Source organism: Eptatretus burgeri, chromosome 11 (assembly GCF_056783735.1).
Source record: "Eptatretus burgeri isolate ZD-2024b chromosome 11, Ebu_testis_v1, whole genome shotgun sequence".
In the NCBI taxonomy this organism is placed as follows: Eukaryota; Metazoa; Chordata; class Myxini; order Myxiniformes; family Myxinidae; genus Eptatretus; species Eptatretus burgeri.
This window is the reverse complement of record NC_140971.1, coordinates 27178551-27195109: the sequence shown is the minus strand read 5'-3', so window position 1 is coordinate 27195109 and position 16559 is coordinate 27178551. Positions and strand designations below refer to the sequence as shown.

The 16559-nt window shown below is 43.1% G+C and overlaps 1 protein-coding gene across 5 annotated transcripts in view; it reads left to right on the top strand.

Annotated features, from left to right (window-relative positions):
• LOC147016725 (kinesin-like protein KIF2A) overlaps window positions 1-16559 on the top strand; it is a 105655-nt gene that overhangs the window by 56990 nt on the left and 32106 nt on the right. For all 5 annotated transcript variants that reach the window (XM_085847867.1, XM_085847868.1, XM_085847869.1 and 2 more), the window contains 3 exons: window positions 3738-3833; window positions 3933-3987; window positions 8180-8342. In XM_085847867.1, coding sequence (XP_085703993.1) covers window positions 3738-3833; window positions 3933-3987; window positions 8180-8342 — 314 coding nt within the window. The remainder of the gene's footprint in view (window positions 1-3737; window positions 3834-3932; window positions 3988-8179; window positions 8343-16559) is intronic.

The following is a 16559-nucleotide window of genomic DNA, read 5'->3' as shown; positions in this document are numbered from 1 at the left end:
CAAGAAAATGTACAACAATGCAGGAAATACAACAATAAATAAAATAATCAAATGTTCAACAATTATGTACAAGGAAAGGAATCCAGCAAAAGCAAATGGACGGCACCAATAAACAAACAAAGGCCTAAATGGAACGCTCCCACAAACAATCTCGACAAACAAAGGGGTAGCTACAAGACACCCAGAAAATCCCCCAGAGGCCAGGCTTATCTGTCTGGTGAGCAGGCAAAGGTCCCTTGCGAGCGGAAGGCAGGAAAATGTCCCCGGCCTTTGACGCGAAATGCTTGGAGCTGACCAAATCTCAGATGCACCACTCCACGTCCAACACTGACCTCCCTTCTGCACCAAAGACAGCAAATGTGAGGCAATGGAACCAGGGGACAAGCTGAAGCGGTGCGCACGACCAGGAGATAGATGTCAAGCGAAGTCAGTGAGGAGAGGGAGGGACACAAACTATGATACCAGATCGATCATCGAGGCTGAGCCGAAAGAGGGAGCAAAGTGTAAAAGAAGGAGGGGGAGGAGGGTGACCAGCGCAGGCTGACCTTTATTTTATATTTTTAAAATGTTTTTAATCGCCGCTGATCATGTTACCACCTTGAACCTTCTTAGTTCGTCACCGTTATCTCCATGGGCCCAACATTCTCCAATACCATTCTTCCAGCCTGATACTCTCAGCACCAAAGCTCCCTTCCTCCTCCTCAGGTGCATTTTTCTTGTTATATCCTGTGCTCACTACAGCCTCCATTTCCATCATGGCCTGCCACAACATCGCAAAGCCCGTTTTCATTTCCAAAACTCAGGGATGACTACAAGGGGTTGCTGCGAACAGGGGATCTTACCCATAATCTCTATTCTAATTATCACGACCCCCCCCCCCCCTCATCCTGACAAAAATGCACATTCGCACTCCAGGTTCACTGACTTAGTGATGTCATTGTCACTCCTAACTGCATCACATGGTCCATGCAAGACTATGCATTCCTATCTCAGCTAAAGTCATTTGAGCTACCCCCACAAACATAACTACAAATGAGCATGTACAAGAGTATCATTTTTCCACCAAGTCCCCCTCATTTTCAACACACTTAGTCCATTGGTTCAAAAGTTTCTGTATGTCCTCAGAAAAAATAAATGTTTTTGTCTGAGTGACGAGCCACACATGCACCACTGCTTTTTACTTGTTTCATTCACATACCAAGTTTCATCCGAATCCGTCCACAACTTTTTGAGATATCCTGTACACAAACACAGAAAGGGTTTAAAACATAACGACCTTCACCTTCGGTGGCGGCGGTAATAATGGACACTGTTTACCGTTGTGCCTCCCCCCCCTCTTGTTAGTGTTCAACAATTGGGCCTTGTGAATCCCAGAAAAGTGTGAACATCACTTTTGTGGCTGATGGTTGACTTGAACTTCTTTTTGATTGGTGATGTCGGATGTTTCCACTCAATACTCTGGTGTTTGCTCTCTGGCTCATAATGGTGGATCCACGTCTCGTCTCGTCTCCAGTGACAATGCATCTCAAAAAAGCATTCCCTTCATGATGAAAGCAGTCAAAAGGCTTTATCAGATTGTCACATGGTTGTGCTTGTGCTCTTCTGTGATTTGTTTTGGACCCCATCTTGCAGAAACTTTATGCACGCCAAGTTGGTTGTTCATTATTTCATGTGCAGAACCATGACTGATACTCAGATGTGCTACTTTGTCAATCATCAACTGTCGGTTATCCAGAATCGTGGCGTGGACTCGTTCAATGTTCTCTTCTGTTGTGGACGTGGATGGGTGTCTATATCGTTCATTAGTGACACTTGTGCGCCCGTTTTTGAACATGGTAATCCAATCAGACACTCCACTGCAGTAAAGCACTGTTCCCATATTGTGCTGAAAGCCTGCAATCGATTTCTGCCCCGGTACACCTTCAGGCCACAAAAATCTTATCACTGCATGATGTTCTTTGGTGCGAATGTACAGCAGAGCGGTCATGTTAACTCCCTTACAACGACACAACTACTGACTGCTCAAGGTTGAAACTGCTTCACAATGGCTCAGGTAGTTCATGCTTGTACTTGCATGTACAACTTGAGGGGGAGCACTCGGTAGAGTGCAAAACCTCCGCCGTCAATACTGCTGGGTGACTTAAGTGAACCTGATATCCTATTCATTGTAGGTCAAGACGGATCAGACGCTACTGAACCACGATTGAATAAACTAAACTAGATTGACGCGCATGTAGAAATGTCAAGCAAAGAAAATCGAGAACTTTTTTGAAAAAAAAGTTGCAAAATTTCCAATTTTTTTGGGGGGGGGGGGGTTGGAAATCACTTAAAACATGTAGAAATGCAAAAACAAAAATTCTAATTTTTTTTCAAAATAGCCGCCGTAGCGGCCATATTGGACTTTGGACCAAGTCCAAAATCGCATGGCATGGTCCTTGGACCACACCTAATCCCCCACCAAGTTTCGTCGAAATCTGTCCAGGAGTTTTTCCATAAAACTGTTCCGAAACAAAAACAAACAGACGGGTGAAAACAGTAACCTCCGTCCATCTTCGATGGTGGAGGTTTAGAGGAGGGAGCACTCGGGAGAGTGAAAAACCTCCGCCGCCAATACTGCTGGGTCACTCAAGTGAACCTTGTATCTTATTCATTAAATATGACGTCAACAGTGCTGACAGAGTTATAGTTCTTTTCTCCAACATTTTTTTTTTGGGAGGGGGGGGGGTTGGAAATCACTTAAAACATGTAGAAATGCAAAAAAAAAGAAATCGAAATTTTGTTGAAAAAAAAGTTGCAAATTTTTTTTTTCTCTAACAATTTTTTTTGGGGGTGGGCGGGGGGGGTGTAAATCACTTAAAACGTGTAGAAATGCAAAAAAAAAAAAAAAAAATTCAAATTTTTTTTCAAAATGGCCGCCATAGCGGCCATATTGGATTTTGGACCAAGTCCAAAATTTAATGGCATGATCCTTGGAGCATACCTAACCCCCCCCCCCACCAAGTTTCGTCGAAATCCGTCGGAGTTTTTCCGTAATACTGTTCACAAACAAACAAACAAAGGGGTGAAAACAGTAACATCCATCCATCTTCGAAGATGGCGGAGGTTAATAAGCCATGGAGTGAACAGTTTTTACAAAATTAATGCGGATATTTTTCAACCCATCCTCGGAAATTCGCTATTTTTTGCCACTTTACAATACACTTACAGCAAAGGACTCGTACTCGGACTCGACCAAAACACTGTTCGAAGTGTATTTGCATGACTGTGAGAAGGGGATTATTATTGAAGAAATGTGTTGCGTATGGACAGCAGTTCTCACACCATTGGGTATAATGGCATGGGTGACAGACCAGGTCAAACCACCTTCCTGAACTGAAGGTCATTTGTGAGCAAGCTGGATTTTGATGGTCCAATCGTTATTCTCTTGAGGTGAGCTGTTTGCATCCATAAGCTCAGAATAAAACTATGTAATAATAATAATATTAACAATAATGCTTTGTTTGGCTGAATTTAAACCCAAATCACCTGGAAGGCCAGTCCGTTGTTCTCATGAGGCTGCCATCATACCTTTTTTGGTTTACTATAGTAGAAATGATCGCTGCTTTGTATAAAAGTTCAAAGATTTTAGAGGTGATTGCGAGTGAATACTGTACTATAACCGTTTCAGAAGCTTTTATTTATTTATTTGTTTGTTTGTTTATTATTTTTATGACCAGTTTGTTGTTTGTTTGTTGCAGAAATTTTCAACAAATAACCCCAAAAATTTTTTCCTCGACAAGATATTAGAATTCCAGAGCGCATTGCATCTTCAATCCCTGTGTCCCTTAGATCAGGTGCAGTACCTTGTCCCATACTTGTTAACCAAATGATTTTCTTTCCCCCGAACTACCACTTTACAATAAGCATCATTATGTAATCACACTATTTTGCAGGTTCAAAATCACAAAATCTGTGTATGTGTTCGTAAGAGGCCATTGAACAAAAGAGGTGAGTGCCTTTTTTTAATTTAAATTTTATTTTTTTTTGTAATACAGGAAACCCTCTAATATCGCAGGGGTTAGGGTCCTGGAAAATCCCGAGGTAGTTGAAACCGTGATCGTGGAAACCAAGGTCCAATGGGAAGAGGGGGGGGGGTTAGCCATAAATAAATGCATTACTATTGAAATAAACACATAAACATGTACATAAAGAATTTTAACATTGAAATAAACTTGTAAATAAGATAAATACGGTGTAAATTAAACAAAAACGAAAGTTTTTAATTGTTCGGTGATTGTAAACATATTACATACTCACACTGTACTCTGCCATTAATTGAAAACACAAGATTTATCTTGGGATGATGCTGTTAGAGGGGGAAAGGTGTTGTATTGTGGAGGGTGAGCAGGGAAGGTGATTCAGCGAACAGAAAAGCAGCATTAGCTTTACGACAAAAGCGCCTGCAGCATTTACACAACCCACAACCGAGAATGGCAACACGATCCTGAAATCACCTTACCTTGAACCACGATCTTCCCTGCTTGGGGATCAAGGTACGAGATGTCATCTCGCACCTTCCAGAATAATCCTGTCTAATCGGTGTGTTAAACCTGTACCATCATAAATCCCTTCGCCTCGATTTGTTTCATGAGAGCAGCATGCGAATGTGTTTGAGAACGGGGTTTTGAATCGGGGTCTCGGAAATTATGTGTTTTGACAATAAGGTTCGAATGCAGAGTTGGAAATTAACATTTGGGAATTAGGTTTGAAGGATAATGACTGTTTACGAATGAAGAAGAGTACTGTGGAAGAAATGAACTCAATTTTCCACTCGGGTTTAGCATACAAAGGAGAATGTTTAATTATATACCTGTGCACATATGGGAGAAAAAATCCATCAATGAAACTCAAAGGAAAAACCCAAACCCAAGTCTTATATATTGAGTGGGGACAAATGGGGGAAATGATTGAACAAGCAGGATAAAAGAGAAACAGCTCATCTGCGAAAGAGTAACTATTCCCACAGTTCAAAATCAAAATAACTCTTTCTGCTACTGGGAAAGGAGTGAAAACATTCTAAACAATGTTGGTTCCAAATGGGAAGGCCCAAGTACAGGCAATCAGAAAAGAGCACAGCCCCTCAAGGTCTGAGGTACAGACAATTATACAGATCAAGGGAGTGAATCATTACTTTGGCATGTTCTCGGCGTTTATATAGAACAACTTTACATTGACTACCACTACTAACAGAACCTCGGCAGCTCCCATAACGCCTCTACACAAAAAGCCATGCATTATATTCATAAAATTTCTGAACTAAATATGAAATATCTGAAGTTATGTTTAATCGTGCACTAAAGCATGAGTCACATTTGCTCTACGGCTAGGATACGGCGCCCGTACCCCACCTGAATTGACAGAATCGTGCGGTGGCCGCAGAGTTTCTGAGGTGGCCTCAGGGTGGCCCTCCGCCGTATGGCTATCTTTTACAGGCCGTAGGGATCTCCGTGGAATTAAAGCGCGGAGTTATAACTTTTTTCATTTCTAGGTTGGCCGTAGCAATTCAACAAGCCGTAGCCATGATGTAGATGTGTTCCACGTCGACCGTATGTAAGGCGTACGGTAGGCTTGCGTTATTCCTGAGTTTTCCATAGGCTCTTATCAATGAAAAATGAATTTTGCCAACCCCCAAAAAATTACAGCGGCAGCACTATTTCCACGTTCGCCTTGGTGCCCCCCTGCGGTCGCCTTGTGGGCACCTTGAGGCTACCTTGCGTCTGCCTTGAAAATTCTATGGCCGCCGCAGGGACGCCCTAAGGTCACGGTGCGACATCAAATCAAAGACCGTACGGCACCCCACGTTTTCGGTTTCCACAATTTCTAAATACCCCGTGCGGCTACCCAAAAGATAAAAACGTATGTGACCGCTACATTGTGTGACCCTGGAAATACTGCGGCCGCCCTATAATTGCTTGTGGCCGTAGATTTTTTTTAGACCCTACGGCCGCCGAGCCAAATGTGACTGAAGCATTATTGATACACTTGCGTCATCCTGGAACTTATGCAACATTTCCAGGTTGTTACATAGTTTTAATCAAAATAATGACAAATCAATATCAATTGAAGGCAGATGTATGTTTTACAGAGAGCAAATGCACCAGTATACATAGATAATCATGTTCACAATGGAATCCTCTCAACTGCAGCATTTTATCAAAGTTAAAATTATATTTTATGAGTGATTAACAATGTCTTTATTTATTCACACTGACTGGCAACACCAATTACAAATGCTTAAAGAAGAAATCTTTGACAGTACAATGGGGAATGTTATACCTCCAATCATTGAACCTGTAATGGCGGACCGTACAGATGCTGTATTATATCCTTGAACCAACCGAACAACTCCATCTTTTCACCCAATGTCATAACCTTTCTTTGCCTTGTGGTACAACTCTTGTCCATCACTTTACGTTTGGGCTCATTAAAAACGGTGTGGGATAAACGATGACTCGTCTCAGCTCAAAAACCACGATTGGTCAAAATGAAATACTGCGATAACGGAATCGAAACTCATTCGGTTGCCGGTGATGGTAGAACCCTCGATTTTAGAGGGTTGACTGTACTAATGTTTGGAGTTTTATTCATTGTGAAATGGTGTTTAAAAAGATTGCAATAGTGACAGTTCAGAGTATAAACCTCCAACAATGCACAAACTAAAAAGCAGGTGCTGCTGTTAGCAGGTATTTGGGAAACCTTGTTGATGAGTCAGGTATGGCCCTTTGCAAGGTCGGTTAGACTGCAGCGTATTTGGCACACAATCCTGATGACTTTTGCAATCGGGTTGAGAATATAGTATTCTTGTAGCAAATGCACTGCAGTGTGGCCTAACCTGCAAGGCCAGTGAGTGGCAGTACCTAGTTTTTATTTTATTTTATTATCTTGCCAAAACGAAGTTTTTGCAAGATATGTTAGTCAGCTTGTGTTTTTTTTTTTTTTTTTTTTTTTTTTTTTGTTTGTCTGTAATCACAAAAAAAAATTCTGCAGAGCACAGTTATCATCGGAAATTTTTGTAACTTCGCATATCAGAGGCCTATAGAGGTCCCTTTCAGTGCACAAAATTTTAAAGGTCAAGGTCAAAGGTCAAGGTCACTTTGGCGCAAATCAGGGGAGTCGACGAAACCCTTATTTTTTGAGTAATTTTGATCGGATCGTCTTCAAACTTCATTGGAATAGAGTTCATGGTCTGGCGCTCAGCTGATTAATTTTTGGTGGCGATTGGCCTTGACCTTCATATGTTTTTTTTTTTTTTTTTTGTTTTTTTGGTCTGTAATCACGTATAAATCACTCTGTAGAGCACAGTTATCATTGGAAATTTTTGTAACTTCGCATATCAGAAGCCAATAGAGGTCTCTTTCAGCGCATAAAATTTTGAAGGTCAAAGGTCAAGGTCACTTTGTCGCAAATCAGGGGAGTCGACGAAACCCTTATTTTTTGAGTAATTTTGATCGGATAGTCTTCAAACTTCATGGGAATATAGATCATGGTCTGGCGCTCAGCTGATTAATTTTTGGTGGCGATTGGCCTTGACCTTCATGGTTAGCGCCTCAGGTCAAACATATTTGACCCCAAGGTCAAATTTTCAAGTTTTAGGAACCATATCGTGTAGTTCCTCAAATTGAACACCTCGATGAGTGCTTTCTAGATATGTCAAGCTTGAGACATTATGACGTCATTTGGTGACGTTATGAGGCAAAAGCATATTTTTCATGGTTACTCTGTAGAACGATTCTCATCGGAATCTCTCGTAGGCAGATATTCCTCAAGGAGTCGCTCCTGGTGGATAGCAGCTCTGTTCACCTCAGTGTGACCTTAAAGAAGTCACACGTGGTCACCTTTTGGCAAGATACGGGTCACCCTGCGGGTGACATTGGTTTATTTATTCATTTATTTAAACTGTGCACATGGTAGAAGTTTATCCTTCTGTTTACTGTAATTTTCCTGGCTACTACTCCAGGTCTTTGTATGGATTGTGGATTCATCCTGCTGGTCAGGATTTGTGCAGCAACAGCCAGTGTGGCATGTGTTGAGTTCCATAACAGTCAAGGGGTTTGAATTTTGATATGTGGTGTTTAACATTTTCTACCAGCTAAATATCCAAGCCCTCTTCAGTCTTTTTCTTTTTTCCTTCACACCTCAGACGTTCGAGCCAAGGAAGTGGACATCATCACAGTAGCAACACAGAATTGCATAGTGGTTCATGAGCCACGGCAGAAAGTAGATCTCACTCGATACCTGGAAAACGTGAAGTTCCGCTTTGACTACGTATTTGATAGCCATGCAGACAATGATCTTGTGTACCGGTGAGTCCATTGGGGATTGTGGAAGAAATAAGGATGGTCAAGCTGTACAAGTATCCTGCTCCCCTTGATGTGCTTCATTCACCTTTAACAACACTTTATTTTATTGGATTATAATGATTAACCAAGCTGTTTTGAGCTATGCTCTGGAGTTGAGGTCTGACTATTTTATTGATTTAAAAAAAAAACGTGTTTGCTTGAAATATTTGTTCTATTTTGTCAAGTTTTTGAAGCATGGTAAGCTGAATTCTTTATTCATGGGGTGGTGATCTTTTTTTCAGAATGAGATTCATCAGTCCAAGAAGTCCTGACTTTCAATGTACTGTACAATCAAATTTCTATCTGTGGATTCAGAGTTGTGCGGTTGACCGACTTCCACCAAAATCTGATGCATGTCGGAAAAATTCAGTTATGTGGTTCACGCTGATCTGCGGTTCATAATTTTTTTTTTTTTTTTTTTGATATATGTGTATTTTCAACAAAACAATCCCAGCACGTGTTGAGACCCTGATGTGCTGTCTCAAGACTTGAGAGCGTGTTGCTCTATTTTTACCTCTGCCACTAAAGGTGGAAAGAGGTTTTTTCACCCATGTTTGTCTGTCTCAAAAGTTAGTTTCAAAAGTTATGAGCGGGATATCTCAAAAAGTTATGGACGGATTCGGACAAAACTTGGTGGGCATGTTGGGTATGTAACAAGGAAGAATCGATTCGATTTTGGTGAAGATCCAAATCTGTATCCGATCCTTTTTACCACTCAGCCCAATTGGGTTAAGGGGTATTGTCATCACAGGCGTTGTCCGGGCGTCCGTCCGTCCAGGCGTCTGTCAACTTTTGGTTTCTGTCAATTTCGAGGAGAACGCCTTGTCCGATTAAATCCATTTTTGCAGGATATGTTGGGGTTGAGGCGAGGAAGGTTCCTTTCGAAAATGGGCGCGCTGCGATTTTCAATGTGGCCTCCATGGCAGCCATCTTGAAATTGGTTTCCATCGATTTCGAGGAGACTGCCTTGTCCGATTCAATCCATTTTTGCAGGGTGTGTTGGGGCTGGGTAGAGGAAGGTTCCTTTCTATATTCAGTGCGATGCGATATCGAATATGGCGGCTAGGGCAGCCATCTTGAATTTGGTTTCCAGTCAATAACTTGAGAACGGCTTGACGGATTGATTTTATTTTCATGGGGGTATAATGTGGGTGATTAGCGGAAGGTTCCTTTCGATATACAGCGCAATCCGATATCCAATATGGCGGCTAGAGCAGCCATCTTGAATTTTGTTTCAGGACAATAACTTGAGAACGGCTTCACACATTGATTTTATTCTGGCGAGGTATAATGGGGTTGAGCATTGGAAGGTTTCTTTCCAAAATGGGCATGCTGCGATTTTCACTGTGGCCGCCACGGCAGCCATCTTGAAATTGGTTTCCGTCAATTTCGAGGAGAACGCCTTGTCCGATTAAATCCATTTTTGCTGGGTGTGTTGGGGTTGAGTCGAGGAAGGTTCCTTTCGAAAATGGGCATGCTGCGATTTTCAATATGGCCACCATCTTGAAATTGGTTTGCGTCAAGGGGCTGAGGGGTTACGCCCGCTTTGCAGTGCTATTTTTTATATTTTTTTATTATTATCCCTCCCCCTCCCGGAGGGAGGGAGCGGGATATTGTAATCGTCCGGTTTGTTTGTCTGTTTGCAATTTTACGGCAAAACGGCTTTAGCAAACACGATCAAATTTAATCCACAGGTGGGCAATGAACCTTGGACGACCCCATTAACTTTTGGGTCCAATTGGATCAAAGGTCAAGGTCACGAAAAGATCAAAATCGTTTTTCGCTCATAACTTCGTCAAAAATGATCCGATTTACTTCAAACTAAGCTTAGAGTGAACCTTATTCTATTTGTCACTTATAAACTTGCCCATTCCTATAGTCAAAAATGCATATTTGTGAAGATCGGTAGGGTCAGAAATTTTGGGGGTCATGGTCATTGGTCAAAATTACATATTTTCCATTATGAATCAAAAAAGGTTAGGAATATGCGTGGTTACTATGGAAGACATATATCAAGTCCTTTATTGGCTTTCATTTGACACCATGACCTTTGACCTTACGTGGCCTTGAAAGGTCAATCATTTTACGGTCATAACTTCGTCAAAAATGGTTTAATTGACTTCAAACTCGGACTAAAATATTCCTTATTCTATTTCTTGAAATCAACATTCAGGTTAAGGATATATCAAATTTAAATTTGATTCCCAAAATAACTTTATGCCTTAAATGGGGGGGATTTGTTGTGCCTGGCACCACTTGTTATTATTGTGTTTCAATGATTATTCACCATTGAGTGATGGGGCTAAAACAATATGGAGCACGATATCTCAAAATGTTGTGGATTAATTCGGACAAAACTTGGTGGATGAGTTGGTAAGGTGATGAGAACAAGCCAATTAAATTTTAGTTGAGGTCCGAATCCAGATCCAGCCTGTCAGCGGGATACAAAACATAGTTTTTTTTTGTGTGTATTTTCAGCCTGGGGGAGGTTTGTGCTCTCCTGAGTATCAGTCTAGTTTTTAATTTTTAATTTTGTGGTCCTTTCTGTTGTTGTTTGGCTTTCAGCTGCTACCGTTAGGGGTCGCCACAGCGGATCATCCGTTATGATCCGCATATTGATTTGGCATAGGTTTTACGCCGGATGCCCTTCCTGACGCAACCCTGGTCGCCTCTTACAACACAGGGATAAGGATTGGGTTTCGCCATGATTCCGGGCTGCCCGACACCCTCTCATAACGTGGCCCAGTGCAGAGCTCCCGTCCTCAAGCGATCCTCCGAGTAGCCGGATTACAGGCGCACGCCACTACGCCCTGTCTTTGTGGTCCTTTCTCATTCAAGTTATTCTTTGAACAGAATTTTTACAAAGCTGTGGATGTGGATGAGTTAACAGGGTCTCTGAAGTTCAATGTATCAGTAGAAAATCCAAGAGTATGCAAGCAGGGTTATTGATGGTCTTGTTTATTATGAACTAGCAAATACCAACTGTCGCTTTGCTGATTGGAATACAAAGAGAGGGGACAGAGAGGGTGGGGAGGGGGAGATGGGGAGAGGGAGGGAAGGGGGGGGGCAGAGAGGAGTGGGTGGGAGGAAAGACAAAGAGACAGGTGGAAGATGGCAAATAAGACCAAGGCTTACCTTGCCGTGTTCAACCCCCCTGCGGATCTTTGACTGGTCGAGGGTTAAACATGACCATCACCGCCATGCCTCAACACAAAGCGCCATTTACTTTCACGCCAAGATTTTACGATGATTGCCCCGCTTCACACAGTGGTGGCAAAGGTTTCATAGGCTTGAACTGTGTCCTGTTGAACCAGATGGTATGGACAACTGACTAAAGTACAACACAATAACTGGGAGATCACAGGTACAAGAGGGCAGAATGCAATCATTGTTGCTGTGTGCTTCTAATCTTGATTTTTGCTGTTGAGAAGTTTCAGTTGCTCTGGATTTTTGTTGTTCCTTGTTTTTTGTCATCTTTGTGTCCTGCCTTTTTTTTCTTCTGCCTTTTTTCTTTTGTATCTTTCTTCTTCTGTCAGCCTCTCCTTCCTCCTTTGTTGTCTTTTCATTATTGTTCTGTCTTCCTACTCCTCCTGTGTTCCTCTTTCTGCCTTTCTTCTTCAGAATTATTTCTTATTCTTCAGCACTGAGGATTTCACATGACATTTTATCTGACTTTAAAAAATTTTATTTTTTATTTTAATTGTCCTTGTGGAGCTTCAGGCTTGACATTGTTGCATGTTTCGACATGTGGAGCCAAGATGAAAAGGTTTTTGCTATTGCCAACTCTGGAACAACCAACATAGAGTTGGCTATGAGAAAAGCATGGGCTTTGCAGGTTGAGGCCAACAACTTTGAGCATTTCCTTGTGCCTTGTTGTCTGGTCAGGTATGGGAGCATGCACTTGAGCAGCGTGTCGCTGCGTCCACTTTCCACCGGTACTCCAGGGGCCTCCGTCTGGCCATTCCCCAGGCAGATGCCTGGCCCATCCCCATCTCCTTGAGATGCTGGTCAACCTGCTGCAATCACGAGGCACGTGGTCGGCCCATTAGCCTCCTCCACTCATGAGACACACTCGCTGAGAAGATCTGCTGAGCAGGATCAGTGTCAGGAAAACGAGCCACATGTTCATACAGCCGCAGCTGACGCTCATGGACTATGCAGGTAACAAATCTCATTTGAGTCTCTCTCAGCAACCACTCGTTGGACACAAAGTCTGACCAGCGATAGACAAGGATTCTCCGAAGAGACCTGGTACCAAAGGAATTAAGTCTTCGTCTCAAATCCTTGGTCAGAGTCCAAGTCTCGCATCCATAGAGCAAGACTGGAAGTACAAAGGACCTGAAGACTCGGACTTTCGTCCTCCCGCATAGGTACTGGCAGCGCCACACCCCATTATCCAGTGAATCCATGACTCCCCAGGCCCGACCCAGACGTCTATTGACCTCTGAATCACAGCCAGCAGAGACATGAATATCACTGCCAAGGTAAGCGAATCTCTCCACGACTTCAACATCCTCACCACAGACAGGACAGCAGCATCCAAGACATCATTGAAAGCCTGAATCTCAGTTTTGACCCAGGAAACCCATAATCCCAGCGGCTCCAACTCCTCATTCAGCACCTCGAGGGCCCCCAAAAGGATATCTAAAGTCTCCGCAAAGATGACTGCATCATCTGCGACATCAAGGTCAGAGATCTTGACATTCCCAAACGATGCACCGCAGCTTGATCTCTCCGACATCCTCCATAGAATCCAGTCCATACAAGTGCTCAAAAGTGTGGGGGCCAGTACACACCCCTGACAAACTCCAGTAACAACTGGAAATAAGTTAGAGATGGTACCACCACATCTCACAGTACTCTCATTACCAGAGTAGAGTTCAGACATCAGATCGATCAGTTTTGGTGGCACCCCACAAAGACCAAGAATCCTCCAGAGGGCATGCTGATTCACTGAATCAAACTCTTTACAGAGATCAACATAGGCTGCAAGCAGCCCCTGCTGAAACTCTCGTCTGCGTTCGGTGAGGACCCGAAGAGCAAGGATACGGTCAATCGTTGACCTCTTTGGTTTAAAGCCTGGATGCTGGTGCTCAAGCAGATGGTTGCTAACCCTATTAAGAATTATCCGAGCAAAGACCTTGCCCGGCACTGAGAGCAGCGTCTTACCCCTCGGTAGTTGTTGCAGTCTTGGCGATCAACCTTCCCTTTCCAGAGGGAAAACAAGGCCCCTCTTCCAGTCAGTTGGGATAATGCCTGTGCTCCAAACAAAGCACAAAACTACATGCAACGACACGAGTGCAGCATTTCCACCAGCCTTGAGAAGTTCAGCATGGATGCCACAGATCCCTGGAGCTTTACCCCATTTCAACCGGTTCACTGCAGCCTGTTTCCACAAGTGAAGGTGGACCACAGTTGATTGGAGGGTCAGCAACATTGATTGTAACACCCCTGACGTCCAACTCGACAGCTGGTGGATCAGCCTGTTACAACCTCTCAAAGTAACCGGCCCAGCGGGCCTTCACTTCAGACAAGAGCCTACCACTCTCTGCTCTAACTGCAGTGCACTGAGGGATGGGCTTGGATCAACGCAATGCACGAATTCCCGTCAGCAGGACGATAATCACTTGACCACAGATGATGCTCTTCCCCCTCACAGATTCCTCGCACATAGGCCTCCTTGTCCACCCTTAGCGCACGTACAGTTTTATGCCTCAGCTCCCTGAACAGCTCAGCTCTGCTATTCAGCCTGGCCCTGTGACTCTGGTCAATGGTATCCAGTGTCCCTTGAGTGACAAAATTCTTCTTTGCCCTGCGGTGAGTTCCAAGACATCCACTGGCAACATCAAGGACGGTGGTCTTGTAGGCACTCAATTCTTCAGGACCTCCCAAAGCACCCAGACCCCCAAATCTCCACTCAGCTTGTTCACAAACTCCTCAGCTACCTTCTCATCCTTGATCTTACCAACATCCAGCCGAGGCTGGGATGGTACCATTCTCCCAGATTTTAGGTGCAACTTCAGAGTTGCGACAACAAGCTGGTGGTTAGTATTGAGGAACTGCGTACTCCGTTAGATCCTACAGTTCTGGATCATCCTCCAGCGACCATCAACGTGGACATGGTCAACCTTTGCCACACCACCAGCGTTGGAATACCAAGTCCAGCGATGAGCTTGTGGGTGCTGAAACCATGAACGGGTCACCCGAAGTCCATGACTTCTTGCAAAGTCAAGGAACTTAGTGCTATTCTGGTTCATAGTTCCTGACCTATGGGGTGGACATACTGTGTGTACAAGAGACCAAGTGGATGGGGAGTAAGGCTAGGAGCATTGGAGGTGGTTTCAAACTGTTCTACCATGGTGTGGATGGGAGGAGAAATGGTGTCGGGGGTAATCCTGAAGGAAGATTATGTCAAGAGGGTATTGGAGGTGAGGAGAGTGTCTGACCGAGTGATGAGTGTGAAGTTGGAAATTGAAGGGGTGATGATGAATGTCATCAGTGCATATGCCCCACATATGGGGTGTGAGATGGAGTATAAAGAAGATTTCTGGATAGAGTTAGATGAAGTGGTGGAGAGTGTATCCAAGGATGAAAGAGTGGTGATTGGAGCAGATTTCAATGGACATGTTGGGGAAGGGAATAAAGAGGATGAGGAGGTGATGGGGAGGTACGGTCTCAACAAGAGAAATGTGGAAGGGCAAATGGTGGTAGAGTTTGCAAAAAAATGTAAATGGCAGTGGTAAATACGTATTTCAAGAAGAAGGAGGAACACAGCGTGACATACAAGAGTGGAGGAAAGTGCACTCAGGTGGATTACATCTTAAGTTGGAGATGCAACCTGAAAGAGATTAGTGACTGTAAGGTTGTGGCAGGGGAGAGTGTAGCTCGACAGCATCGATTGGTGGTCTGTTGGATGACTTTAGAGGTGAGGTTGAGGAAGAGAGTGAGGGCTGAACCAAGGACCAGATGGTGGAAGCTGAAGGAGGAAGACTGTTGCGTGAAATTTAGGGAGGAGGTGAGACAGGAGTTGGATGGTGGTAAAGATGGGTGGGATGATTGGGCAACGACAGCAGAAGTTGTGAGGGAGATAGCTCGGAAGGTACTTGGTGTGACATCTGGACAGAGGAAGGAAGATAAGGAGACTTGGTGGTGGAATGAGGAAGTACAGGAAAGTAGAAGGAAGAAGGGGTTGGCGAAATTCCAAAGGTAATAACAAAGGTTGGATTCCAAAGGTAATAACATTATAAAGGGGTTTGAAGTGAGTACAGTTTGACACGTGAGGCAGGTAGATGGTAGCATCTTAGATGTAGATGGGCAGGTAGCATCTTGTATCACAATAAAAATACCTTATTGACTCGTACTGTACATGAAATATGGGAGACAACTACCCAATGTGATGCAAAGTTATCCCCTAAAAGGCATTCCCACAACAAATACCATTTTCTTTTTAAAGTCTGAGAATGTTGTTTGGGAAATGTTGATCTTTCCTGCCTTTGCTCACATTCTCTGGTCATACACAATGTAATGCAATCCTATTATGATTTATCATGTGGATTGCTGCACTGTTTTGTTAAAGTTACGAGCTTTCTGATTGCCCCAATCACAAGCTGCTGAGACGTCCCTTTTGTTGTGGGTATTGCTACTCCATCTTGGAGATCTGGCATTACCGGAACTCAATGTCATTGCCCTTCTGGGATTATTTAATCATTAAAGCCGTTTCTTTCAGCCTGTGTGCTGGTCTGATCATTACACCTTTAACAAGTCAAATAGATTTGTGTGAAAATTATTTGGCTTCTTTGTGCTGTCCAGTCTGTTCTCTTCCTTTGGGTATGTTGTGGAATTTGTTGTCTTCACTGACTCGGTGTAAATCCTATCATATTACTCAATTTGCAATACACAAATAATCCACTGTCCACAAGGAAAAATACATTTGATCAAAGAATATTTATTGCATGGTACCATGGAGTCCAAAACACTGAGATGTAGACATCCACAATGATTTGCACTTAACCAAGCTTACATTTCCTGATATATATATATATATATATATATATATATATATATATATATATATATATATATATATATATATATATATATATATATATATATATATATATACACTTGAGAGAGAGACAGAGAATGATGATGATGACCTATAGCTGGCCTTGGTGAGATTGG